Source organism: Phyllopteryx taeniolatus, chromosome 7 (assembly GCF_024500385.1).
Source record: "Phyllopteryx taeniolatus isolate TA_2022b chromosome 7, UOR_Ptae_1.2, whole genome shotgun sequence".
Lineage (NCBI taxonomy): Eukaryota > Metazoa > Chordata > Actinopteri > Syngnathiformes > Syngnathidae > Phyllopteryx > Phyllopteryx taeniolatus.
Genome location: NC_084508.1, coordinates 26048250 through 26075894, shown reverse-complemented (window position 1 = coordinate 26075894; position 27645 = coordinate 26048250). Strand labels below are relative to the sequence as shown.

Below are 27645 nucleotides of genomic sequence, written 5' to 3'. Positions count from 1 at the left end.
ATGCTGTGGGGGTGTTTTTTCAGCTGCCGAAGGTTCACCTTCCAACAAAACAATGACCCTAAGCACACAGTTAAAATAACGAAGGAGTGGCTTCAGAACAATTCTGTGACTGTTCTTGAATGGCCCAGCCAGAGCCCTGACTTAAACCCAATTGAGTATCTCTGGAGAGACCTGAAAATGGCTGTCCACCAATGTTCACCATCTAACCTGACAGAACTGGAGAGGATATGGAAGGAGGAATGGCAGAAGATCCCCAAATCCAGGTGTGAAAAACTCCATCATTCCCAAAAAGACTCATGGCTGTATTAGCTCAAAAGGGTGCTTCTACTAAATACTGAGCAAAGGGTTTGAATAATTATGGCTCATTCTGGTTTTTTTTACGTCAATATGGGGTGCTGTGTGTACATTAATGAAGGGGAAAAAATTAACTTAAATGATTTTAGCAAATGGCTACAATATAACAAAGAGTGAAAATTTTAAGGGGGTCTGAATACTTTCCATACCCACTGTATGCCTGTGAGTGAGCAGAAGTGCTGAAACACTTCTGCACCACTAATTCGTAACACTGGGGCAAATGTCCATTATAATTTCCGCCGCACTGAGTTTCTCTGCCCATAATTGACCAGCTGGGGTCCTACATCAGCTAATGTCTGGCCAATGACAGAAGCACCATTATGACAAAACCAAAAATGGAAAACAGAGCTGCAATGTTAGCACAGACAAGCAGTAGTTAACAGTGTTAACAGCAGTCAATAAATGGTTATATAAGTGAGTTGTGGCTTTGCTCGAGCGCCTTTCATTTGCGCTCTGGACACAGAGGAATAAAAGTCTTTTTTGGACGGCATCTTAGAGTCTCCAGAAGTCTTAAATAACACCACGGTTGCAAGATTTGTGGTTCACCACTTTTATTTATTTATTTATTCATTTTAAGTAGTCGCTAGAGGGGTTGGGAAAGTTACTAAATAGTGACAAATGTATCAAAATGTGGCTAGTCGGATTCAAACCGAACACAGCGGATGCAGTCGAGGAAGCAACTTAGTCTTTATTCCAATAGAGTACAAACAAAAGGTGTTATTGATGAGTATACTCATGAACATGTTGTACTTTGCGCAACATACTACTCATGAGGTATAGTATGTTGCGCAAAGTACAAAATAAGAAAACTGGTGAACAAAAATCTGAATCAAAATCATCTTCATTTGCCAAGTATGTCAAAAGCACACGTGGAATTTACCGATGGTGCTAATAGTGCAGAGTGACGAGACTACTACTCTGAGTGCACGAATAATGTAGAAATGTCCCGATCGAGATGTGACAACAATCTCATGACAAAATTGGAAGCATTTTACAATGGAATTACAAGTTAACTGTTTAAGAAGTTAATGGCAAGAGGGAAGAGGCTGTTGGAATGTATGCTGGTTTTAGTTTTCATTGATTGATAGCACCTACCTGAGGGAAGGAGCTGCAAGAGGTGGTGACCAGGATGTGGAGGGGTGCTACTATTGAGTAGAGAATATTATATAAATCCAAGTACAACCCAATTCCAAGGAAGTTGGGATGTTGTGTTAAACATAAATAAAAACAGTATACAATGATATGCAAATCATGTTCAACCTATATTTAATTTAATACACTACAAAGACAAGATATTTAATGTTCAAACTGATCAACTTTATTGTTTTTAGCAAATAATCATTAACTTAGAATTTTATGGCTGCAATACGTTCCAAAAAAGCTGGGACAGGGTCATGTTTACCGCTGTGTTACATCACCTTTTCTTTTAACAACATTTAATAAATGTTTGGGAACTGAGGACACTAATTGTTGAATCTTTGTAGGTGTAATTCTTTACCATTCTTGCTTGATGTACAGCTTCAGCTGTTCAACAGTCCGGGCTCTCCGTTGTCGTATTTTACGCTTCACAATGCGCCACCCGCGGCACGGTGAGTGACTGGTTCGCACATCTGCCTCACAGTTCTGAGGACCAGGGTTCAAATCCCGGCCCCACCTGTGTGGAGTTTGAATGTTCTCCCCGAGCACTGCGGTTTCCTCCCACATCCCAAAAAATGCATGGTAGGTTGATTGAAGACTCTAAATTGCCCTTAGGTGTGAATGTGTGCGCAATGGTTGTTTGTTTCTATGCGCTCTGCGATTGGCTGGGGACCAGTTCAGGGTGTACCCCGCCTCTCGCCCAAAGATTGCTGGGATAGGCTCCAGCACGCCCGTGAGCCTAGTGAGGATAAGCGGAACAGAAGATGAATGAATGAATGCGCCACACATTTTCAATGGGAGACAGGTCTGGACTTCAGGCAGGCCAGTCTAGTACCCGCACTCTTTTACTACGAAGCCACGCTGTTGTAACACATGCAGAATGTGGTTTGGCATTGTCTTGCTGAAATAAGCAGGGGCGTCCATGAAAAAGACGTTGCTTGGATGGCAGAATATGTTTCTCCAAAACCTGTATGTACCTTTCAGCATTAATGGTGCCTTCACAGATGTGTAAGTTACCCCTGCCATTGGTACTAACACAGCCACATACCATCACAGATGCTGGCTTTTGAACTTTGCGTCCATAACAGTCCGGATGGTTCTTTTCCTCTTTGGCACGACGTCCACAATTTCCAAAAACAACTTGAAATCCAGACTCGTCGGACCACAGAACACTTTTCTTTTGCTTTGCATAGTAGAGTTTCAAGTTGCACTTACGGATGTAGCGCTGAATTGTATTTACTGACATTGGTTTTCTGAAGTGTTCCTGAGCCCATATCCTTTACACATATCCTTGTCGGTTTTTGATGCACTGAGGGATCGAAGGTCACGGGCATTCAATGTTGGTTTTCGGCCTTGCCACTTACATGTCGTGATTTCTCCAGATTCTCTGAATCTTTTGATGATATTTGGTACCGTAGCTGAAGAAATCTCTAAATTCCTTGCAATTGTACATTGAGGAACATTGTCCTTAAACTGTTCGACTATTTTCTCACGCACTTGTTCACAAAGAGATGAACCACGCCCCATCTTTGCTTGTGAATGACTGAGCAATTCAGGGAAGCTCCTTTTATACCCAATCATGGCACCAACCTGTTCCCAATTAGCCTGTTCACCTGTGGGATGTTCCAAACAGGTGTTTGATGAGCATTCCTCAACTTTCTCAGTCTTTTTTGCCACCTGTCCCAGCTTTTTTGGAACGTGTTGCAGCCATAAAATTCTAAGTTAATGATTATTTGCTAAAAACAATAAAGTTTATCAGTTGGAACATTAAATATCTTTTCTTTGTAATGTATTCAATTAAATATAGGTTGAACATGATTTGCAAATCATTGTATTCTGTTTTTATTTATGTTTAACACAATGTCCCAACTTCATTGGAATTGGGGTTGTACAAAAATTAAAAAACAAAAAATGAATTCACTAATAAACTTAAACCACTACTGACAGTAATATACAAAGTGCAAAAAAATAAACCTAAAGCGCCATTAACAAGTAGAAGAAGAATTGGAATAAACAAAGTAAAGCGATCCACACACATTGCCCTCACACTGATTTCCTCCACCCATGACTTGGCAGCTAATTGGGCAAAGATCTGCTGCCTTCTTTTCTTGCAAGCGACATAACAAAATATGCTTCATTAAATGCTGTGTTTTAATGAACAAGGTGTGCCAGACAACTTGTATGTGTAACACAACTGCGTAAAATACCGCTAATCATAAAATGTCAATTTCTGAGAGTGTAAATAAAAACCGATGAGCATGTTTTCAAGGCAGGCTTTCTCAAGCTCCTGTATTGTTCATATACACCAAATTAATTATTAATTCACTTAAGGTTGTTATTTGATCTTCAGACAATATCTAAGATAGAAAACAAAGCACAATTATATTCTAGCAGACAACTGTTAACAATAATCACAAATTATTATTTCAACTGAGGTGTCATTTGATTGTCACACCCCATTTATGTCCCAACCAACTGCCTCAAGATGCGTAGTGGAAGCATGTAGGAACATACAGAAGGAAAAGGGAAGAGTGAGGGAGGGAGGAAGAGAGAAAGATACGGAGCGCATCACCCAGCCTCCAGGAAGTGACCCTATTGTTTTCAGGGTCACCTCGTTTTTCCTTTCAGAGCCACCCAATGTCTATTCTGTCCCCACAGGCTGTACATCTTAAATAAACAAAACTTCTTGCTGCATAAAATGGTATCTCATCTGGTTTTTTTTCCCCCTCACCTGAAAAGTATTAAGAAAACACTCCCTCACACGCACGCCAGCTGAAATTAAAACAAACCACTGTTGAATTGATATTTACGGTACATTTTGCTTCAAAGCAGGTTGGACATAGCAAGGGTAAGTCACAATATAAATTTCAATATTCTGTTGTTGAGTCATACACTATATGGACAAATGTGATAGACCACACCTCAAACTCACATTTATTAAACCACAAAAAGATAGATGAATAATTAAGGAAGAAGCTGGTTGCTAAAGAGAGTGGACATGGGCAAGAATAAAAGTGAGGGTCTCAGGGCGAAAGGTGGAGAACACCCTGGACTGGTCACCAGCCAATCACAGGGCAGGGGGCAGAGCAATATTTGTTAATCGATTTAGATTTTATGAAGGTGTGATGGTGAAGTGTCCTGCTACCTTTTCATCATTTAAATCTCTTCACGCATTGGTTCAAATGGATGATAGTGCTGACTGCACTGAATGGAGCATAAACACCAGGTGGGAGGGTGCACACCTTAGTTCCCAAGTTAGTCATTAACAGCTCTTCAGGGAAGTGGCTGCAGGGCACGCCTTCTTCAACCTTTGCACAATGTTTGTCAGTTTTCCAAACAGACAAATGGAGTGAATGTGAAGCCTGAGAGCCAGCATAAGGCACCTAAAATCTGTAAAGGCAGTAGCGGAGTTACTGGTGATCAGGTATTGAAAGACTTTGAATTGTGTTTGTTGCCTTGATTATTCATTGTTGTTTTCTGATGTTAATGAGTTATTTACAACAATGGCAGTGAAATGAAAGTCAATTAATGTCAGCTTGGTTTCATTTTTTTTCATTGTTATTTGTATACTTTCATACTCCACTCCGTGCACTTTGACGCAACTATTAAATCAAATACGCAGTTAACCATTTGCTAAAGGACAATGCTGACTGACATGTTGACATTAGCCATTTATTGTTTGTACTCCAAACAGTAGGCTACTGAATCATGCACTCTTTCTTCACTATGCCTGGCTCAAACTACAAGATTGTATCCCTGTTATTGGCCTACTTTGAAATCGCAGCGTGGCACAGAGGGTGTGCACCCTGAAATCAAAGGGTCACTCTTATGTATCCCCCCTGAGCGTATAGTCGTTGTTGTGCCCCTGTGCAAGACACTAAACTCACACTACCTCCGAATGAATGTTGTTGGATGTTTGGTTTCGGTCGGAGGGGCCGTAGGTGCAGAATGGCAGCTATGCTTCTGTCAGCCTAGCCCCAGGACAGCTGTGGGTTCACAAGTAGGTAGCTTACCACCACTAAGGTGGGAATGAATATTGCATGCAGAAGTGCAATATAAGTCGAATGCATTATTATTATCATTATTAAAAGTAACCGGACAGATACTGAAGCGCAAGTAAAGCTTAAATTGTTGTATTTCGTTATTTTACGCAAGCGAGACACCCAACAGCCGCCGCGCCGACTCAAGCCAAATAACTGTCATATATAAAACATCAAGCATTGTGTTTTACATCAATACTTAACTATATTTATAATGTATAATGTCTGTGGATGAAAAAGTCATATCACATGCATGTTAGTCAATTGGACGCCACCCACTCCCCTGTCCCCCAGGCCAACCAAAGCACCCCGATCAGTCCCAAAGGGAGGAGCACGGGTACTGGACCCCCCCCCCCCCCCCCCCCCTCCATTCTCATCCGCTTCCACTCTCTTCAGCAATCCGCCTCTTCCTTAACTATTAATTTAGCTTTTTATGGTTTAAGAAATGTGATAAAGTACAACATACTGAGCAACAAACACCTTTACAGGCTCGCTATACAGGGCATCCATGTATCCAATCATTCACTGTCCGGGGGTGCGTCGGAAAGTCCTTTTTATGCGACGGTCGGGTCCAATGGTGTTCGACAGCATTGCGCGGTGTGCGGCAGGCCTTAATGTGCCATTCGACCGGCACCAGCTTGCTTCAATGAAGTCAACTGTTGATATAAAAGATGTCCCTTGTCAAAGGGTTTTTAAAAACTCACCTTTAGCTCCATTCTTAATGCATCCACCCATTAATTTTTAACACTTATACTGTTCAGGGACACGGGTCAGCCTATACCAGCTGACTTTGAGCAAAAGGTGTAATACACCCTCTACTGGTCACCAGTCAATCAAAGGACGTTAATTTTTTTAATAAGTAAAATCATCGCACGAGTAAACAAGAGTAGCTATTGAGTTGGCCTTGACCATGTGGTATTGTCCTTGAAAAACAATGGCATTGTCAAACTCCTCTTCACAATTCAAAAAGGATGAAATACAACTTGGCAGTGGGAGAAGAACGGAAAGGGGGAGTCTTGTATGCTGCTCTGTGAGGTTTTGGGTTTAGGGTCAACTAGGGGCTGGATTAACTGTGAAGCAATGTCACTGTAGCTTTAAGGGGGAGAGAAAGGCTGAGAGTCCATTTTGAATTACAGTATATAACACTTGAAACATTTTTGTGATGAGAAGTTATCAAATGCACTTTTAACTGCCATAATAATATTTTGAAAGATAAAGTGGTACATAGTTCAAAAGATTTCCAACAGCATTAGCAGAATCTTAAATGGATGTTAAATGCAGCACAATTGCAAAAGGAATATTTTCAAACCTGCGGTCATAATTAGTTCCACCAAAATGGACAAACACGACACCCGACGGCCTTTCTTGCCGTGCCTGGTGTGGCTCTCTTTTGCGTTTTACCTTTGTGAGGGCAGAAAAGGAAGAGATAAATGTGCCCCAGTTGGTTTTGTTTACAAGCCTACCAAAGAGAATGGCTGGTGAAGACAAAAAGGAAGAGGCCTAATGGCTGGAAATCTGAGGGCAGGTCGCTGGTGTTGCCGGAGATTGGGAGAGACACAGAGTGATCGGAAAAAAGTAAATAAAATGAATATCAATTATGAATTGTTAATGTTTGCAAGAACATAAATGAAATTTGTATGGCTTCACCGTCAACGCGAGCAAACATTAAGACCGAGGCATGCAAATACAGTATCTGAAAAATCACCAGATAGTCATACTTAAAGGTGTTTTCTTAAACAAGACTTACTGAGGAGTCATGCATGTTAAACATATACAAGCCATTACAGAGATAGCTGTGATATAAAGTTATATTTTCACTCACTGTATGTTGAACTCAACAGACCAATCATTAGGTACACCTCCACATTCCAACCAGAGAACAGAGAATAACAATCACTGCATCATACTGATACAGTTTCAAATTTTTCTCATCCTTGTTTAACTACTTAAGTGGGAGGCAAAATATCAAAAATACCATTGTAGTTAGACAGAGCTGCAAAATAGGACCAAGCTAAACATTAAGTAATACCTCTTTAACAGTCTCTTAAATTCGCCCACTACATTCTTATCTATATTCATATTGGATAGCCTTATAGGTACTGTATGTAATCGTGTGGCTATCGGTGGTGTATGTGATGGTGTTCTGACTCTATCAAGGTACCTGCAACTGTGAAAATACTACCATTATTAAGTCTTGTTATTCTGGTCTCCCGTGGTGTAGGAAGTTGTAATACCATCCATCCATTCTCAACACCCCTTTTTCTGTTCAGGGTCACAAGGTACTGGAACCTATCTCAGCTGACACCGGGAAAAAGGCAGACCACACCTTGAACTGGTTGCCAGTCAGTTACAGGGCACATCCAGACACAGACAACCAATTCACGATTACATTCACACTGTCACTGAGTGGGAACAGAGCCGAAGTTAGACGAATGTACCACTACACCATCAGTGACCAGCTGTAATACCCAAAAAACTAAATCTGTTCACACCAACCAAGTGTTTTTGCTTTGCTAGTATTTTGTGTCAGCTAGACGCAAGGAAGAGGCTTCCACAGTATGTGAAGCTTCCTGTTTGCGACATACTTTTCCTGTTGTGGTTCTTATCCTCGGGAGCGCCTGACAACTCAAAATCGATTAGGATGTCTGAATTCGAAATATCCATGCAATGTCTCCATTTCACGATGACACTCACACATGTGAGATATTTATATTTAGGGCATTTGTTTGTTGTCTTTGCATGACAGAGTAATAAAATATGTATTTACTAGCACACATAATTCACAAGGATTCAAATATCCCTTTTTCTTTACAGAATGGCTTTGTGAACATACAATAATGAGGTTAATAACGGTTTTATCTCCATGTATGTTTCTATCTTTTCTCACTCAGTTTTACAGAACACGAGGACTATCTACTCCAATGTGGGGAATTTTACACTACTACACGGTCATTCAACCTTGCCCTCTAGTGGGGTTCTGTGGCTACAACACCCTTCCTGGTCAAAAGAGAAGTCATACAACACCCTGCATAATCTCAGGAGATGCAGCATCCCATTGAAGTGAGTTTGACCTGTTGAAGAACTGTAATCCCAGCACCAGGTACATAATCGGTAGTGTGCGCTGGATTATATTAAGGGACTGGCAATTGGAACATGGAGATACATGGGATACACTCATATAAGCGATGATTAAATGCTTGAAGTCCTGCTCAAGAAGCTGCAAATTGAGTCACACGGGAGAGGACACTTCCCAGTAGAGCCAAGAAAAACAAAAGAGGGATGGAAGCATTTGCAAATACAAGCACACAACCCACAGCCACACCAGCTCCAAATGGTAAGGGAATTCAGCTCAATGTATCATGTCATTTTGATTTAAACTCATTCTAAAACCAAACTAGGCCAAAACACAAATGATCAAATATCAACTGAGCAGGAAATGCAAGATGTGATTGTTTCTGCTGCTTTCTCAGACACATGGAAGACCACCTCTCACAGGTGGGAGTTCCTGGTGGCCGTCTTGGCCACTGCCATCTCCATCTCCATTCTCATGGCCCTCTTGGCTAAGTGTCAAGTGCTTCGGCGCTACCTGGCCAGCTACCGGCACACTCGTTTGAGGGAGACAGACACAGTAGGCCAGCGTGAGCAGTCAGGTTGGCCCTCTACCTACTCAACATCATGATTAAATACTGTTGCTATTTTGGTAATCTACAAATATAGCTACACTGAGAGTAAATAAACAAAGGTTCATATCATAGGTCATATCATATACTGGCTGGTGAGCAGTTCAGGGTGTACCCCACCTCCCACCCAAAATCAGCTGGGATAGACTGCAGCTCACCTGTGACCCAAGCGAGAATAAGCAGTACAGAAAATGGACGGATGGATAATTTAATATAATAAAAGCCACTGATGGTATCGTAGTGGTACAGTCAGATGACTTTGGTGTAGGCAGCATGGGTACACTTCCCACTTAGTGATGTGAATGGTTACCCATCTCTATATGTGCTCTGTGATTTACTGGCGACCACTCCAGGGTGTTGTCCGCCTTTCGCCCAGTCAGTTGGAATAAGATCTAGTTGCAGTGTAGAAAGCATAAGGAGGGCTAAGAAACATAACACAAAAAGTGAAGACATTTGTGTTTAGTGGGTGAGTTGCGGCCATGGAAAATTGGCAAAACAGCTTATTTTGCTCTCACTTTTGACTCCTGTTTTGGTGGTTTGGATGATCAAAGTTTGAACAAACAAAACATATCTGCAATTTAGCAATGTATTCATTTCCAAATCACGAGGTTAGTAGCGTGTGGAAGAACCACACACAGCCACAACAGCCTGGGCCGTCCTCCTCACGCTGGTCACCAGCATGAAATCACACTGTTATGGGATGGCGTTCGATTCTTCACACGGCATTTGTCGCAAGTCAGCGAAGGCGGTTGTGTTGGTCACTCTGGCATGAACAGCATCTTCAAGCGGATCCAACTAGAGCTCAATGAGTGGTCTCTGACAAACCCAGCTCTGTGAGGGTGAGCATTGTCATCTTGCAGTAGAGAATTCAGTCTCAGATTGTGAAGGTATGGGATTGCCACTGGTTGCAGAATCTCATCTTGATATATCTCTGTCGTAAGAATTCCCGCAATAATAACAAGCCTAATTTTTGTCTAGTGAGGCAGATGCCACCCTACACCATCACACTGCCTCCACCAAAAGATGTTATCAGGGCAACAATCAGCATAGCGTTCTCTGGCACCTACAAAAGCAACTTATACTGTAGCTAATACACTACTACAACATACTGTATGAGCTTTCTTTTTTTTGTCTGTAAGAACTTAAACACATGACCATGGTGATCTGTACCCAGGTCTGGAGGTGGGGTTTGACATGCATGGGGAATGTGAAATCAACCCTCACCATCTTGTGAGTGCTGAAGATGATGATGGCTTCATTGAGGACAACTATATCCCGACGAGTGAAAGAGAGAGAGCTGAAAGAGCAGCAGAGAACATGGAGGACACAGAGGATGAGATGGATGAAATTGAATTCACCGTTACTTAGATGAGAGTGATGTTAGGCCTCATTTGAACACCTGAACCCTCAGGCGAACCCTCATGTCCACTCCTGCTTTTTTATTTTTTTATTCTGTGTTGCACATTTTAATGACCAGCTGGGCATTTAATGATTGAAGCATTCAAAAATTATCAAGCACTTTATTGCTCTTTCATTCTAAGGACATAATAATAGTACAAAGTGTCATTCAGGTGTGCAGACTTATGAAATTGTTTTTGGATATTAAATACAAACCAAGAGGAACATGCCCCATTTATTTTAGATTTTCATAGAAGGAAGATTCTACTAACATAAAATCAAAGTCATAAACTTTGAATAAAATTGTAATAACAAGTTGGAAACAATCAATTTCTTTGCATCATTTCACAGTTGCTTGATTTATTTTGGAGCCCAGGCTGTGTACAAGAGTACCTCTTTTTGCTTGACTAAAAATTACTATAAATAATAAATGTCTATTGTATTAATGTACGTATGTGTAACAAACGTCCATCAGGATAAAAAAGAGCCTACGCATAAAAGCAGTGATAAAGCAAGTTATCATTCTTAACTTAAGCTTTCAGACACACCATGTGTTTCATTATGGACAATTATTGCAACATCATTAAATTTATTCAGTTACAATTCTGACATCATGGTAAAAATCATTCCAGTCTTTTTTTCTTTCTTTTTTCAAAAGCCACATGTAACACATAATTAAAAAATTTTTTTGAACAAACAAACTAAATATTTGTGGGTGCAGCACACATTTGATTACTCTGTCATGGTGACCAATCACCTTGGGTTTGAGACAAGCAACAGTTTTTCAATCATTTCTGATGTGACTGATGAGCCAAGGCCTTGTGAAGATGGCCCCTAAGCTTCAGGAAACAGAATGGAGATATTCCATTAAAAATCAAAAGAAAACATATTTGGCAACTGTACGTACATTAAAATGGATCAGTCAAAGTTACATAGATTTTTTTTCTTTAAATCGGTCATATTTTGTTGGTTTGCAGTTAAATGAGCAAAAAAACAGCAGGGATGAGATATCCATTACATTATTTTAATAATAATAATATCATATTGCAATGTGTTGAAAGTGCCTCATGGCTTAAATTTGAAGAAACTAATTCCTTAAACTATCCAGTGGGGTGCAAATATCTTTACTTTCATCCAATATATTGGTGATCTAAACTGTATGTTGTAGTTGTAGGCATTATCATCACGTACCATGAGAAATGTAAATATTTTGATCAAAGTGAAAGTTAGCTGTTGCTGCTAGACCCATAATTTGTAAAACGTAGAAATTCAGTTCTGAAAAAACCCCACATGTAAGTAAGGTGTATTTTTTCAGTTGTTATCGTGGGCTAATTTAGCATCTTTTGTAGCTTGGTCCACAACGTTAGCAAAGCTCTTGGAACACGTTTTGATAGCATAAACGTCCAGCCAATGCTACCTAGCTCTTATGTCAAACAAACGCTGTATTTTCTTTCTTTCTTTCTTTCTATCATTACAAGCAAAATGTGATGTGGTAAAAGGGAAACTATTTTGAATGCAGACACCCCCTTTACTTCAAAACGCAAAGTTTCCGTTTGCAGCACGGCTCCCCCCGAATTACATACCGGAAATACTGTATTTCTGGCAGCTAGCTTGACACTCCGGTCAGGAAGTGCCGCAAGTTAAAGCGAAAGGAAACGCGACGAAGGCAGACAGAGTCTGGAGGAGAGGCGAGGCGGAAGAAAGGTGATGGGAGCTAAAATTATTCTACACATGTGACCCACTTCTAACTGGAGACACGCAAAAAGGAAGCCCGGTTCTTGTATCTGAGGATTTTACCCCCCACCGAAGATGTCAGCGTCGGCGTTATTTATACTGGACCTGAAAGGGAAGGTCAGTTTTGAAGATGATCTAAAATACCAGATTAAGAAAACAACAACAAAAAACGAATTGTTAAATTCTACATATCTAATGAATTGTAAAATTATGGCAAATTTATGTCTCAATGTAAGACACGTGTCAATAGAAAAATAACTTGTCAAACTGGTTTCACGGAACATAGACGAGCTGTACTTGCAAGTGCAGCCATGCAACTTGTGTTCTGCCCAGTCCCTTTTCAAAGTATACAAAACAAACATTGAGTGTTCATTCTGAATGATCAAAAGGTTATAAACACGTATACTACAATATTTATAATAATTATTTATTTTTTTATTTCGTAAATACTGAATTTCAACTATGTCTCAATGTCTTGTTTGACATTGCTTGAGTCTGACCATCATTTTCTCTATATATCTATATATAAAAAATGTACAAACTTTACAAGAGTTCCTAATCGGACACCGCACATCTAATTGTTTGAAAGGGTTGTGTGAAAAGTTATGCCTATGATGACAAGTTTTTATTTTTACTATTCATTAATGCCTGAGGGATTATTTGTAAAACCGTTTTATAGACATTCACACTTTGAGATTTGTTTGTTAGTTGTCTGAATAATCCAATAACTACTCATGCAATGTGAACTGTGAATGGGTGGCACGTGCACCATGGCAAGAACTCATTAGACTTTGGTGCAAAACTGGGTAAAAATGTATTTTTTCCTTTCACTAATTGAAACACAATGTAACCAATCCCTGAGCCCAGAATGCAAATTCAATTGTCTTGTATTTATAAGCATGACTTTTTACTCGGTTCTCTATGAACCATAAAGTAGCCTATTAACAAAAGATGGGTACATAAATACTATTTTTTAACCTGTCAACAGATTTTTTAAATGTGAGATACACCACATATGACCGTGAAAAAAAAGTTTTTGCTTACTTTTCTTACAGTGTTTGGTGTATGATGTCTGTCATAGTACCAAGATTGACCTGAAAGTGCACAGTGCCACAGGGCATTCAGACTGCGGGAAAAATGGTTGGTGGTCGGTTATCTTTCAGGGGCGTCCAAGAATCGGGCCATTGCTGACTTTGATCAGAAAGGGGAAAATGCCCAAACTCAGTCCGATTATTGGTATTTGAGTATCCCGTTTAACAGATGAACTGACTAAGATATCGTTTAAGCTTGTTAAGTCACCTCCAACTATACCCTTGACTACAAAAATAAACTTACTGTTGGATTGTCAATTGTTGCTCCCAGAGAAAGCAGGCCAATCATCTGAAGAGATACACAAATCCCCCTATATGTATTTTAATATAGGGCTGGAAAATATCAATTTATTTTTTACTTTTTTTTACTTAACTACGTTCATAAGTGTGTACTTTTGTACTTTTACTTAAGTAAGGGAGTGGCTTCAGTAGTTTAACTTTTACCAGAATAGTTTCTTTGCGCAAGTATAAGTACATTTACTTAAGTACTGAATAATAGTACTTTTGACACCTCTTGTTAAGTCAGGCTCGAACATCACATTGGATAGCATCCATTATAATTTTGTCCCAATAAAATAATGAAAAAGATTTCATTTTATTCTATTGCGACCGTATTTATTATTGATTAACACACTGAATAGTTAATACTAATACTAATGGAACATTTAATATATTTATCCTCAATAAATTGGAAATAAAGTGCTTTGAAAAAGGCATTCTTAAGTGGCTAAACATGGAATTGAAAAAAAAAGTTTTATCAATTCATGTCAAAATGAGTACAGTATGTCCATTTGCTGCCTGGCCACGGCTTTCGCTTTAGACCAGTAATGGCTGTGAAAACATTGATCGATTTTTCTGTTGCTGAATCAGTTGGACAGCTACGATTAGCTAAAGTAATTTGTATATATGCAGTACAAGCTAATAATAACGAACAGTTTTAATTTCATTTTCATATTTTAAAGCACAAGTTCATCGGTTTGCTCCGAAGTTTCTTTCGCTGTGATTATCCTTGCTCATATATTACAATTATAGCACAGTTAAAACAAATATAACAGTGGTATAAGACTTTTGCACAGTCCTACATCTATTCATTTCTATATTGCTTGTTGCTGCTTATGGTCAAAGGGATGCTGGAGTCCATTCCAGATGATTTTGCGCAAAAGGCAACTTTATACCAGGAACCGATCTGCAGTCAATTGCAGTGTATATAGCCGATTATTTTAGCTGTGTATGCTGTCAAAACACTATTAATTAATTGTGTTGACACAAGTCTGGGTTCATTTATTCAAGGATCAGAATCAGTATTTACTTAAATAAACTAAAGAGTAAAAAAGTACAAGCCTCACAATCTGGATATTTCACAGATCAAAGGTTTTTTTCTTTCTGTCTTTGCCCCAGGGCATGTCAGTAAAGTCAGTATCATCACCTTCATTTCTCCTGACGCTTCTCTTTTCCTGACCACATCTCTTCCCCACTCCTGCCCGTCACTTCTTGTGCTCCTCAGCTGCAGGCCTCATGGTGATGTCACCTGCTGTGAAAACTGAAATGTCAGACTATTGGAACCAGCACAGCCTCATTTGTTCCCACTGTCTTCTGGTTGCATTTTAAATGAGTGAGTCTGTTCAGACCACGGCTCGGGGTTCTAATGAGCAGTGGGATCATTTCATTACCATCAGTAGCACTTTGGGATTTCTGAAGTCAAACTTTCTTGTCACAGCAAAGTAAAAGTGTTGTTGAAATTTGCAAAGTGTTCACATTTATAGTTTGGTCAGGCCAAGGTTAAGAAAAGAAAAAAAATGATGCTCATATTTCGGTTTGCTCGGAATCAGCATTATTAAAATGGGACAAAAGTTGCTGTGAGTAAAGTCACAATTTGTTAGGACCGTGATTGAAAACACATCTGAATTATTTCTCTTCAAAAAATATGTCTAATGAGTTACATAAAAAAACGTGTAATTTCGGTTTTACAATCTGAGATGTCACAATACGCTTCTAAAATGTATTTTAAAAACTGTCTGCCAACAATGCCTATATGTGCCCTGCAATTAGCTGGTGACCAGTCCTGGATGTACAAAGCCCTTCGCCCAAATTCAGCCCAGGGCTCACCCATTTGGCAACGTAGGCAGATTGTAAGGGCACCGTGACTTCAGGGGGCACCACAAAAATCGGTCCTTGTGGCCATCCCTTTGGGACTGATCGGGGCGCTTCGGTCGGGCTCGGGATCTCCCTGGGTCTTGGGGGCGTCGGTGGCATCCCCCCGGTTGGGTCCCCTGCTGGACGGGCTTGCTGACTGTAGATGGATGTCTGCCGACAAAACCCACGTGCAACAAAGATGGCAGTTTTTGCATGTGCTGGTGTATAAATGTGATTTCTTTCTTTTAATAATGCAGGTCTCTGTCTTTGATCTGTTTAATTTACTAGATTCTATTGTGTGGATCAGAATTACAATTAATTGTTTAATAGTACTTTAATGTGTCTATTTTTTTTCAATTTGTGTGTATCGGGTTCAATTTAGAATGGGTGGAAGTTGTCGAATTTTCTATTTGGGTACAATTATTTACCCCTTCGGCGGCACGGTGTGGGACTGGTTAGAGCTTCAGCCTCACAATTCTGAGGACCCGGGTTCAATCCCCGGCCTCGCCTGTGTGGAGTTTGCATGTTCTCCCCGTGCCTGCGTGGGTTTTCTCCAGGCACTCCGGTTTCCTCCCACATCCCAAAAACATGCATTAATTGGAGACTCTAAATTGCCCGTAGGTGTGACTGTGAGTGCGAATGGTTGTTTGTTTGTATGTGCCCTGCGATTGGCTGGCAACTAGTTCAGGGAGTACCCCGCCTCCTGTCCGATGATAGCTGGGATAGGCTCCAGCACGCCCGCCACCCTAGTAAGGAGATGGATGGATGGATGGATATTTTCCCCTCCATCCTCGCATTTGTGTTGCTCTTATAGACTTCACGTGACAGTCATAGTCATCTTCCTTGCAATAATACAACTAGGGCTGCAACTTACGATAATTTTTTTTAATCGATTATTCTGTCAATTATATTTTCAATTAATTGATGAATGGGTAAAAAAAGACTGCAGAAAATGCAAAAAAAATATGATTCAGTTTCTCTTTTGGTCTGTAACTTGTCAGAAAATGTTGATCATTGTTTTCAAAAATAAAAGCAGCTGTTTGCAAATGTCTTATTTTGATTAAACTCAAAGATAATCAGTATGCTTTCATGGAGGACTACAGAAGTCTGAGAATATTTACTGTTGAGAGGTTGAAATTCCAAGGATTTGGACAATTTTAAGTGAAACAAGGTCTCTGAACAATTGATTATCAAAATAGTTATTTGATAATTGATTAGTTGTTGATTAATCAATTAATTTTTGCACCTCTAAAAAATATACTTCTGAGAGTCATCTGAAATTCTGAGACATTAATTTCCAACATTGTGTGTGTGTCAAAATATATGACTCTATACTGCTCTCATCCTAAAATCAGTCAATTAGTTCGTATTTACATCTATCAACGATGTCAGCCTTCCAGTGGCAGGGTGGACCCAAGTGCAGAAACGAGGGAACAAATGGACTGAGATGACAAATATTTATTGCACAACAGGTATTAAAAAAGTCTCAAGCAAAAATACGCTGATTGGCTGAATGTACAAATTTAGAGTATTGACAATCTGCCGGAGTGGTGGAATCCAAGGCCATTTTAATCATCTTAGCTAAGTCGTTTCATTTCTAAAGAGCCACAAGATGCAAAGGAAGACAGGAACAATTCCATGTAGACGTGACCAATGACACATGAGGTGTGTCGGAAAGGTTCCTGGACTGTTGTCACAAAAGGTATTTCAAACCCAAACTACAAACTACATGTTCCCCTTCAAAGTAATCCCCATATAGTCAACCGCACTTCCCCAGCCTTCACTTCTCTTAGAGTTAAGTGAGTTGAATGTTCAGATAATGTGCTACTCCTGAAATTTGCTTTCCATCAGTTAAAATTCCCCATAAATTTCCCCATCAGTTGTAATTCTCACATCCTCCAGATAATCTGTGCTTTGCTCATTTCTACATTTGGTCATTTTTCATGTAGAACATGCATGAATTTTCTTTTTCATTTTGATACAACAATATAGTTGACAGAGGCTTTTCCCTTTTGGGCAACATCAAAATTGAAACGTGTAATAATGTGTATGCTAAGCCAGTAGCTGACGCTGCACAGAATAATTTCATGTGTATGAGCTCAATTTATTTGTCACATCCATTGTCTGCTGATCAGATTTGAAGTATCCACTACGTAATACTAACTTTACAAGAATTCTGTCTCTTTTAGTCTTGCTAAGTGTTCGTCTTTTATGGGAGATATCAAGCGTTCTCAGGTGAGGTAGCCATAATCACACATCTGTCAGAGTATGATGGATTTTGAAACTATACACATTTCTCTTCTATTTTGTTCTATTCTCTTCTTATGAGTCGGTTTGCCTATTTATAATGAATGCACTGTCTGGATGCCCTGTGGCACCATGAGGTCTCTCATAGGACGCTGGTACTACACGACTTCTGGTTTCAGGGACGAGACTCTTGATTGTCGGCGGAGAGATATTTAAGTGTTGGGTGTGCGTGCGGTGTTGGTAATATCAAGTATACCGCATACTATAAGAGCAGTAACAACGCAGGATTTTTTTTAATTCTCAGGTGTGGTGTTGCTTACAGTTTAAAAACCAGTTCAAATGTTAAAGGTGCCATATTTTGTCTACTTAGACCTCCAGAGAGTGACTCTCTAACATGGACATCGTATAAAAGTGTCAATTTCATTTAAAAAAACAGCTTCGTTTTTTCATACGAGTGTCCAGAAGAGGCCTCTCTTACAGCTACTTCTGTTTGAACCAGTTTTGTATCCGCTTTGTCTATATTTGGCTAAGACCGTCCCCTTTCCTCTGATTGGTTGACTTCGTGTAGAAGACCCACTTGTGAGAGCACACATGGTTGTTATGTTGACAGTGCTGACTCGGGAGCGGTAGGCGGAGATTTTCGCCAGTGATGTAGATAAGCTCGAGAAATTGGAATGACCTGATTTCAGGCCTCTCAGCAGAAAAAATGTCTCGAACTCAGGAATGCATGCATGATTTTAATTCATATTTCACACGTTTATTGAGGCATCATAGAGACAATATTACATCCCAAATACTAGAAAAAGTTGTTTGGTAAAATATGGGACCTTTAACAATCTTGATGGGTGTACCAGATTTTAGTGAAGCAGCTTGAGTGTTCAGGTCTGCTACCTCAACCAGGCGCTGTAAATATTTCATAACACCTTTGTGCTTCTCTGACAGTGCTCTTTGCCACTATATTCTTATGTTATGCCTTCAGGTCTTGATCAGCCGTAACTACATGGGAAACATGGATATGAATGAGATTGACTACTTCATGCCATTTCTAATTAAGCGGGAAGAAGAGGCAGAGATGACTCCACTGATCACCCATGGCTCCTCACACTTTCTGTGGATCAAACACAACAACCTTTACCGTATCCGAGTAGAATTCATATTTCATTTGTGTGCTTTATTAAAAGGGATTTAGTGCATTGTGTCAAAATTAAAAAAAAAAAAAAAAAAAAAAAAGGGAAAAATTCCATACCCAAAGGAAATGCTTTATTCCTGTCTGACGAGATTTAGAATTTTATCACAGGCGGCATCTAGGCCTTCATTGACTCTTACCACATTCTGCAAGCAGTGCAAAAAGTTTTGCATTACAAAATCATGATGTGTTATGCCCTTTAATATGCATGTTTCAACAGTCAAACCTCATTACATGTTATTAATTTAGCATGGAATGTTGGTATTAAGTGCTATTTCAAATCAGGCAGCTGAGCTATTACTTCACTGTGGCAATGTTCTTTTTTTTCCCCCCCAAGTACAATGCTTTAAGGTTTCAATTTGTTTTCATCTCATAATGGCATTATATTTTAAATCCGTTGCATGTCATCACATATCCTTCAGTTTTCTCTACACGAATAATTATTTCTTAACAGTCCGTATTTTTTCAGTGGTGGCCATGACCAAAAAGAATGCCAATGCTGCTCTGGTGTACTCCTTCCTTTATAGAATTGTTCAGGTTTGTATCTTTTTATCATAATCTAATACTTTGTTTACATGCTCTTTTTGCCCAATTTGTGATTGACCCATTTTTGTTTCGTTTGTGCTCCTGTATATCATTTATTCTGACGTCGTATTGGATAACAATACACAGCTGTGTTCCCATGTAAACAATAAATTATTAAAACAGGTCTTTCATGGAATGCCTTTAGATATGTATTTCATGACCACTTTGGGGAAAAAACTCGCAATAATTTCATAAATGTTTAAAGAACCATTTTCTCTAGATTTACTGCATTGTAATTATTATTAGCCTTTTAAAAGTTATGTGAATGACATACACTGGATGCTTAAAAAAATATTAGCTATGAAGAACTAAAAATAGCTAAGTTTGAAATTTTTGTTTATTAACCTTATTCAGGAATCAGGACATTGGATATGCATATCTTTTGTTTTGTAGCATTACATGTTTGATATAGAAATGTTTTCATTCGTGTTTACTCTTCTTTGTATTAATACTATCTTCCTATATCGCTGTGTAGGTGTTTCAGGAGTATTTTAAGGAGCTGGAGGAGGAGAGTATTCGCGACAACTTTGTGACTGTGTATGAACTGATGGACGAAGTCATGGATTTTGGATTCCCACAAACAACTGATAGCAAGATTCTTCAAGAGTGAGATACCACATTTTAATAATAGTACTTGCTTTCAGAACAACAGCAGTGCAAATGCATACCGTCTGTACATTTGATTTTCTGTAGGCTTTTTCTTGTTGACTTGATGGTTGTTTATTAATGAGTTTGATCAGTTGATCACTGATCATATTTTGTCATTGGTTTTACCTGGTCATGTTTTCCCTACTCTTTTATGTCAGCCAATAATATCCATTCCTTGGGTTGTGTTCTCCTGAGCTGCATCTCATCTGTGTGATTCTATTGAGCACCCCTAATTCTATTCAGTCTTTGTGTGCTCATTGTTCTGTGAATGTCGTTTTTTGTCTTTAATGCTACGTCCTGTGGATTTTTTATTAGTCTTCTCGGGATAAAAAAGAACTTATTTAGATCCTGCCTTTGTTTGTGTTGCTTGTCTGCATTTGAGTGCACCACCGGTAGGCTAAATAGTTGGTTCCCTTCAGTTAAACAATAAAACCCCACAATGGCCGCTTAAATAACTTACACGAACAAAAAGTAATAATAAAAACCCACAGGGATCTCGTTTGATGTGCGTCTGAAACACACAAAAAGGGACGCATAAAGCATGGTGAATCTGCGTCCAAAGATGCACAGCATTGCTTACCTACTGTACGCATGTGTGTGTTCCTACTGGGAGCTCTTATTAAAATTACATATGTATGTGAAACGCCATTTGTGCTGTCCTCACGACACGTTGCCTACGTGAAGCTAGACAGCCAGCGAACAAATACAGAAAGCTCCGTATACAAGGCGTTCTTTTCTTGTTTTTATGGAGGTCTCTTGTGCTGATACAAATATCAGACAATATATAAATAATAAATATATATTTAATTACACTGTACATTTGGTGTGTAAAATACAAGTAGCTAGCTTATACACTACACATATAACAAGCAGTTTTATTTAGCTGGTGAAACAATCATGATTTTCAGTGTTCAAATAAAAAACATTACATTACATATAACATTATTATAGTGCTTGTGAACATACAAATACAAAGACGAAAATGTCCCAGGGTTGAACATTTAGAGCCCAATTTAGAATGTTATGAGCTGCCTTCAGAGCACACTTTTACTGTGACTACTAGCTTGACTTCTACAGATCAAAGAATACGTCAAAGATCCTCTACGAGCAGACGGATTGTTTTACACTGCTGGAAAAACAAACAATCCTTAATGATAAAATGTCTCACTCTGACAATTGTACTCCAAACATTTTTAACAGTTTGCACCATGAAATATACAGGGCAAAATCAACGTATTAGCAAATTTTAACGTAAAACGTTTTAACTGCCAAACTAACCTAAAGTGCTACATGGCTTATTCAATCAGTCTCTGAAAGTAAAACAATAATCTCCGACACAGGTTGTAAGAACACCTTTGTAATCCCTTCTTTAATAATCCGCACTTCCACTTTGCGGACCTTCTTGTCACTGCTAGAAAAGGTCTTCACTATCAGTCCCATAGGCCATTCATTCCTGTGTGCTTGAACGTCCTGTAACAGGACTACATCTCCTTTTACATTTGGTTGATTTTCGGTCCATTTTGTACATTTCTGCAACAACTATTCTCCTTTTCACCATTTCCAAAATGCTGCGAGCTCTTGCACCCGTTTCCACTGTTTTTCCAGATGGAGCTAAAAGTGTGCTTGACTTTTGCGTTACCAACACTGCTGGAGTGAGTATTGTTGAAGAGTCTGGGTTGGTAGAACCTGGGACGAGAGACCTTGCATTCATAATAGCCATTAACTCGGCCATAAATGTGCTTAAAATCTCATGAGTAAGACATGTTTGAGCATTTTTCTAACAACATAGCATCGAGGATACGCCTAGCCACTCCTATGAGACGTTCCCAGGACTCTCCCATAAGGGACGCATGTGGAGGGTTGAATGTCCATGCACATCCTTTTTCTTGAAGGAACTTTCCTGCTGCTGACTTGTCGGTGTCCAAACCCAGTTCTTTACAAAATTTGTCTCTCAAGCTTAGCTTGGCCAAAAATACAGAAGAATCTCCTTAACGTGTTTGTTAAGCTGTCTGTGGACATGGTTTCAATTAGTTCAATGTTCTTGTTGTCATGCATGAGAAAATAACGGCCTACCGTTTGTTGAGCGCACTGCTGCCTTTTGTGCGACGTGTAACTATAGTCCATGGCCTGAACACATCTAAACCCACTTTAGTGAAGGGAGGCTCGGGTGTTACTCGGTCTGCAGGCAATTCTGCCATTTTTTTAAACTGCATTTCGCCACGCAACTTGCGGCAGATGACACAATTATGTATCACCGACGACACAAGCCGCTTACCTCCAACTATCCAGAAGCCAGCACTCCGGACAGCTCCTTCCATGATGTGTTGTCCCTGATGAGCTGACTGTTCGTGGAAGTGTCTCACAAGGAGTGTGGGGATGTGGCTGTTGGAAGGGATAATCAGAGGGTGTTTTTCGTTTTCGGTGAGTTCAGCAGAGGAGAGGCATGATCCGACGTGCAACAATCCATCCCTATCCACAACTGGATTGATTGAGCCTTTTGAGTGTGTCATTTCTTGAGTGTATGTTTTTAACTTCCTTTTCATTTTTTAAATGTCTGTTTGGAAGCGTCACGCTGAACTGATGGAATGGTGACTTTTTGGCTTGAGTGAACTCATTCACATTTGTACTTTTCTGTGAGTTTTCCATCCTGTTTGTCCACTTGACTTTTGTTTGAAAGAAGCAACAATGTGAATGAGCTTGGTTATTGCCTTGCAAGCTGTTGTCCAACTTGAGTATCTTTTGAAGCGTTCACAAACTAGCTCTGGCTCTGATATTGCGGTGGTGTTTTTACCTCTGGACATATTTCTTTGTCATTTTCAGGTTCCACAAGTAAGAACAGACTGTCTCTGAGTTAGTCATTCAGTTTGTCTGAATACAGAAAGGTATTTTTGTTGGTGTGAAGTCAATAGGTCACAGCCTTGATGCAGTTATTGCAAGTAAGGGTTATGCCACCAAATATTAAATGTTATTAACTTTTAAGTTAATTTAATGTCTGTTCCAATACTTTTGCTCATTTGAAAACTGGGTGGCTTCAAACAAAAGGTGCTCTGTCCTGAGTGGTTTAACATATCTAGATGTAAATACCATGAAATAAAAGCTGGAATTCTGAACTTTGGTCTCATATTAATCTTTTGATCTGAAACCCAAATGTCTTCAGTATACAACAAAAACAAAGGAATTGACCTTGCCTTTCTAATACTATTGGAGGGGACTGAACGTGGTATTGACCTTGACTGTCTAAAGGGTTAGGTTAATGCCCCTATATCTACAGTACATGCATCAGAAAAAATACAAAGCACATTACTTTCCATAACGCTTAACAAACATGAACTATAGTACCTTTTGATTTGGAGATCCTCAGGGACCTTCGAGTCTTTCCATGAGACCCAAAACTCTTCTTTTTCCGGTGGATGAGGTCCATCCCAAGCTCTTCATTTGATAGTTCTCTGAGTAGTGCTTTGCCCTGCGTGATTATTGGAGCAGCTAAACCCAAAGGGTCATACAGACTATTGACAGTTGATAGTGTGTGAATGGTTTTGTCTCATTGGATACAAGGTAAGTGAAACTGTCAGCTTGTAGGTTCCAACAGAGTCCTACACTCCTCTGTACAAGGAGGATATCCACTCCAAGATCCAAACCTTTTGATTCCTTAGCACGGTCCTCCACTGGAAATGCTTCCATGACGAAGCTACAGTTAGAATTAACTGAAGTTTGCTAGAGAACATTTGGATGATCCAGAAGAGGATTGGGAGAATGTCATATGGTCAGATGAAACCAAAATAGAACTTTTTGGTAAAAACTCAACGTGTCGTGTTTGGAGGAGACAGAATGCTGAGTTGCATCCAAAGAACACCATACCTACAGTGCAGCATGGGGGTGGAAACATCATGCTTTGGGGATGTTTTTCTGCAAAGGGACCAGGACGACTGATCCGTGTAAAAGATGGAATGAATGGGGCCCTGTATCGTGAGATTTTGAGTGAAAACCTCCTTCCATCAGCAAGGGCATTGAAGATGAAGCGTGTCTGGGTCTTTCAGCATAACAGCGATCCCAAACACACCGCCCGGGCAACGAAGGAGTGGTTTCGTAAGAAAAATTTCAAGTTCCATTTTTGCACTTCCATCGGGATTGAGGGTATGTACTCCCCGAATCCTCGTCGCCTGTGCTGAGATTTTGGCCCTAACCACTTCGTTAGTAGAGCCAGTTCCTCTGTAGCCAACAGATTTGTCTTTAATGGCACTGGTAAATGAGGCTATCCATGCCCAAGAGTTCTCCTGAATTGTAGTAAACCAGTGCTGACAAGTTCTTTGCGGATGAGATACTTTGCAAAATCATGTGCCCCCTTTGGTTTGGTTTGGTGGTTGTTTGTGGGTTGAAATGTGTGGGCTAGAGGGTTAAGAGAATAGGTGTTTGTCGGACCAAGGTTTAGTTTTGGTTTAATTACATCTTTCATGGGTGGCGGAATATGTGAAGCTGCAGTTGTAACTTGGTCAGAATCAGAATCAGAATCATCTTTATTTGCCAAGTATGTCCAAAACACACAAGGAATTTGTCTCCGGTAGTTGGAGCCGCTCTAGTACAACAGGCAGTCAATTTACAGAACACTTTGGAGACAGAGACATTGATAAAAAAACAATTGTGCAAAAAGATGCAGAGTCCTCTAGCACTTAGAGCAGTTCGAATGACTAATATTGCAATAGACCGGTGCAATGAGCATTGTGCAAGGGGCGCTGAGACTTCAAGGAGTGTATGCGGTTTAAAGTGACGAGTAGTGCGATAATCTGGGAGCAGTGGTCTAAAGTATTATTTTCCCTGGTAGGACAGTCGATGTGCTGCTTGTATTTAGGGTTCGTGGTTGAGTTTAGCTTTGTTAAAGTTCCCGAGAATAATGAGGGGTGAGTCCGGGTGTTTTTTTTTCAATTTCGTTGACTTGTTCGGCGAGCGTTAGCAGTGCGGCGTTCGTGTTAGCTTGAGGCGGGATGTAGGCTGCAGTCAGGATGAATGATGCGAACTCACGTGGCGAGTAGAATGGTTTACAGTTTAAAAATAGCGACTCCAAATGCGGGCTGCAGTGTGTGCTGAGCACCGTGAGGTCCGTACACCATTTTTCGTTGATATAGAGGCATATCCCGCCGCCCTTTGTTTTCCCCGATGATTCCATGTCGCTGTCCGCTCGATGAATGTGGAAACCGGGAAGCATAACGGCGTCATCGGGTACAGCGTCGCAAAGCCAGGTCTCCGTGAAGCACATGGCCGCGGAACGTCCGAAGTCTTTACTGGTCTTTAACAGAAGATGAAGCTCGTCCATTTTGTTGGGTAGGGAGCGTACATTCGCGAGGTGGATCGACGGGAACGCCAAACTGTGTCCTCTCTTGCGGAGTTTCACCTGAATGCTGGCCCGTTTCCCTCTGTGGCGCCGCTTCCGTCTCCATGCGCCGAAAACCGCGGACGCCGCTCCGGTGAGTAACTCGGGGAAAAAACTGAGCGGATTTGCGAAAGTTGGTGACAGAAAGTCCGGAGTAGCCTCCTTGATGGTTAGCAGGTCTCCCCTTGTGTAAGTGAGTCTAATAAGGTCTCCAAAGACGGACGAAAAACACAAAAACAAAAACAATACTAGAGAGCGCGTTACCGAGGCGACCACACTGGTAGGCGCCATCTTGGATGTAGACGCGTTCGTTGGCATCTTGCGTGTCAAATGCATTTCCTCTTATTTTTGAGGGGATTAGTAACTTGTGTTGTTAGTAACTTGTGTTGTTCAATGTATTCACTGGTGCGCTGTACTGAATTGAAGAGTTCAGCTTCAATTGGAGGTTTTATGCCTGACTCCTCGCTCTGACATTCTACTGCAGCTACTTCTTTTTCACATCTCAAAATTTGGAGGCTGGCATCTAAATCAGCCTTCTGTTTTAATACACTTGGCTCTCATTCTGCTTTTTGTCTCATCATACTAGCCTTTTTTGGATCCAAGGCGAATCGAGCCTTGGCTGCTTGAGCTTTGGCGTAGGACTTTGTATCTGAGAAACCTGATGATGACAATGCTTGCTTGGACCCCAGGCCCTGATGGTGCGTGGAGGTGAAGGCTGCTTCCCCTTCAACAACAAATGGACTGCAGGGTCCGGTTGTTCTGTGGCTGCTCCGGCGTCTGATTGTTCTAAGTCGATGTCTCGCTCAAACTTTGCTTTGGCTTCATTCTGGTACTCGTAATATTTCAGATGATTTTTCCCTGAGCATGGACTCATGTTTACTTAATGTAGCTCTGTGCTGCATGGGCCCGCTGAGTAGTCGTCTTTTTACTGTGCTGTCCTCACGACACGTTGGCTACATGAAGCTAGACGGCCAGCGAACTAATACAGAAAGCTCCGTACACAAGGCTTTCTTTTTTTCTTGTTTTTATGGAAGTCTCTTGTGCTGATACAAATATCAGACTGATAAGATAGTAACTGAAACAAACAAAAATATATACTGTATTATACACTGTACATTTGTTGTCTAAGCTACAAGTAGCTATCTTATAAATTACACATATAACTAGCAGTTATACAGGGTGATTGAAAAGTAACTCCCTATTTTTAAGTACTTGGCATTTATTTCTGAACTATAATTTTTACAAGAAATGAACATGAGACGAAAGTGTTTTGCATGGAGTTTTATTTAAAATTCGATATGGGCGCCAGCATTAGCCACCAGTTTCTCAAGCCGCCTGGGAACCACATTAACTGATTTCACAAGGAATTCTGGTGGGATGGAAGACATAACTTCTCCTATTCATCCTTCAAGTTCTTCCAAAGTCGTTGATTTGGTAGAATAGACTTGCTGCTTTAATCATGGAAAATACACCCAAAAAATTTTGGAAAAATATTACAACGCATGAATAAATTATAAGTATTTTAAAATAGGGAGTTACTTTTCAATCACCCTGTCGTTAGCTGGTGAAACAATCACGATTTTCAGTGTTAAAAAAAAAAACAAAAAAAAAACCATTATGGCCTTCAAGCTAGTCCTTGTGAACAGAAAAATACTTACAAAGAAGAAAATGTCCCAAGGCTAAAACGTTTAGAGCCCAATTTAGCATGTTATGAACCATCTTCAGCGCACACTTTTACTGTGAAGACTAGTTTGAATTCTACTGATGAAAGAATACCTCAAAGATCCTCTATGAGCAGAAAGATTCACTTACACTGCTGGGAAAACAAACGATCCCTAATGATAAGCGGTCTCACTATGACAATTTTACTCCAAATGTTTTAAGTTTGCACCATGAAATATATACAACAAAATGAACATATTTACAAGAGAACATTAACTAATAACTTTTTAACTACCAATTTAACCTTATGCAATATGGATGTCTTTTAACATAAAGACATGACACCATTATGAAACAAAACTATGGTTTTGAACCAACATAACCT

At 40.0% G+C, this 27645-nt stretch overlaps 2 protein-coding genes across 9 annotated transcripts in view; both read left to right on the top strand.

Annotated features, from left to right (window-relative positions):
• Window positions 1–4778: 4778 nt before the first annotated feature.
• Window positions 4779–10834, top strand: c7h1orf210 (chromosome 7 C1orf210 homolog). Of its 2 annotated transcripts, XM_061778722.1 has the most exons (5): window positions 4779–4915; window positions 8423–8591; window positions 8668–8865; window positions 9002–9181; window positions 10386–10834. In XM_061778722.1, exons 3-5 carry the CDS (start codon window positions 8811–8813, stop codon window positions 10577–10579), a joined length of 429 nt encoding a protein of 142 aa, XP_061634706.1. In that variant the 5' UTR covers window positions 4779–4915; window positions 8423–8591; window positions 8668–8810; the 3' UTR covers window positions 10580–10834. The 2 variants fall into 2 exon arrangements, with proteins under 2 accessions (XP_061634706.1, XP_061634704.1); XM_061778720.1 differs by having other exon boundaries at window positions 8423–8865.
• A 1358-nt stretch (window positions 10835–12192) lies between these two features.
• The window catches only part of ap1m3 (adaptor related protein complex 1 subunit mu 3), a 42390-nt gene continuing 26937 nt past the window's right edge, over window positions 12193–27645 (top strand). For 3 of the 7 annotated variants that reach the window (XM_061778713.1, XM_061778708.1, XM_061778707.1), the window contains exons 1-4: window positions 12209–12460; window positions 18794–18950; window positions 19470–19537; window positions 20061–20191. In XM_061778713.1, the coding sequence (XP_061634697.1) occupies window positions 12419–12460; window positions 18794–18950; window positions 19470–19537; window positions 20061–20191 (398 nt within the window). In that variant the 5' untranslated portion in view covers window positions 12209–12418. Of the gene's footprint in view, window positions 12461–18793; window positions 18951–19469; window positions 19538–20060; window positions 20192–27645 lie in introns of all 7 variants that reach the window. The other 4 variants (XM_061778709.1, XM_061778712.1, XM_061778710.1 and 1 more) reach the window with 3 other exon arrangements.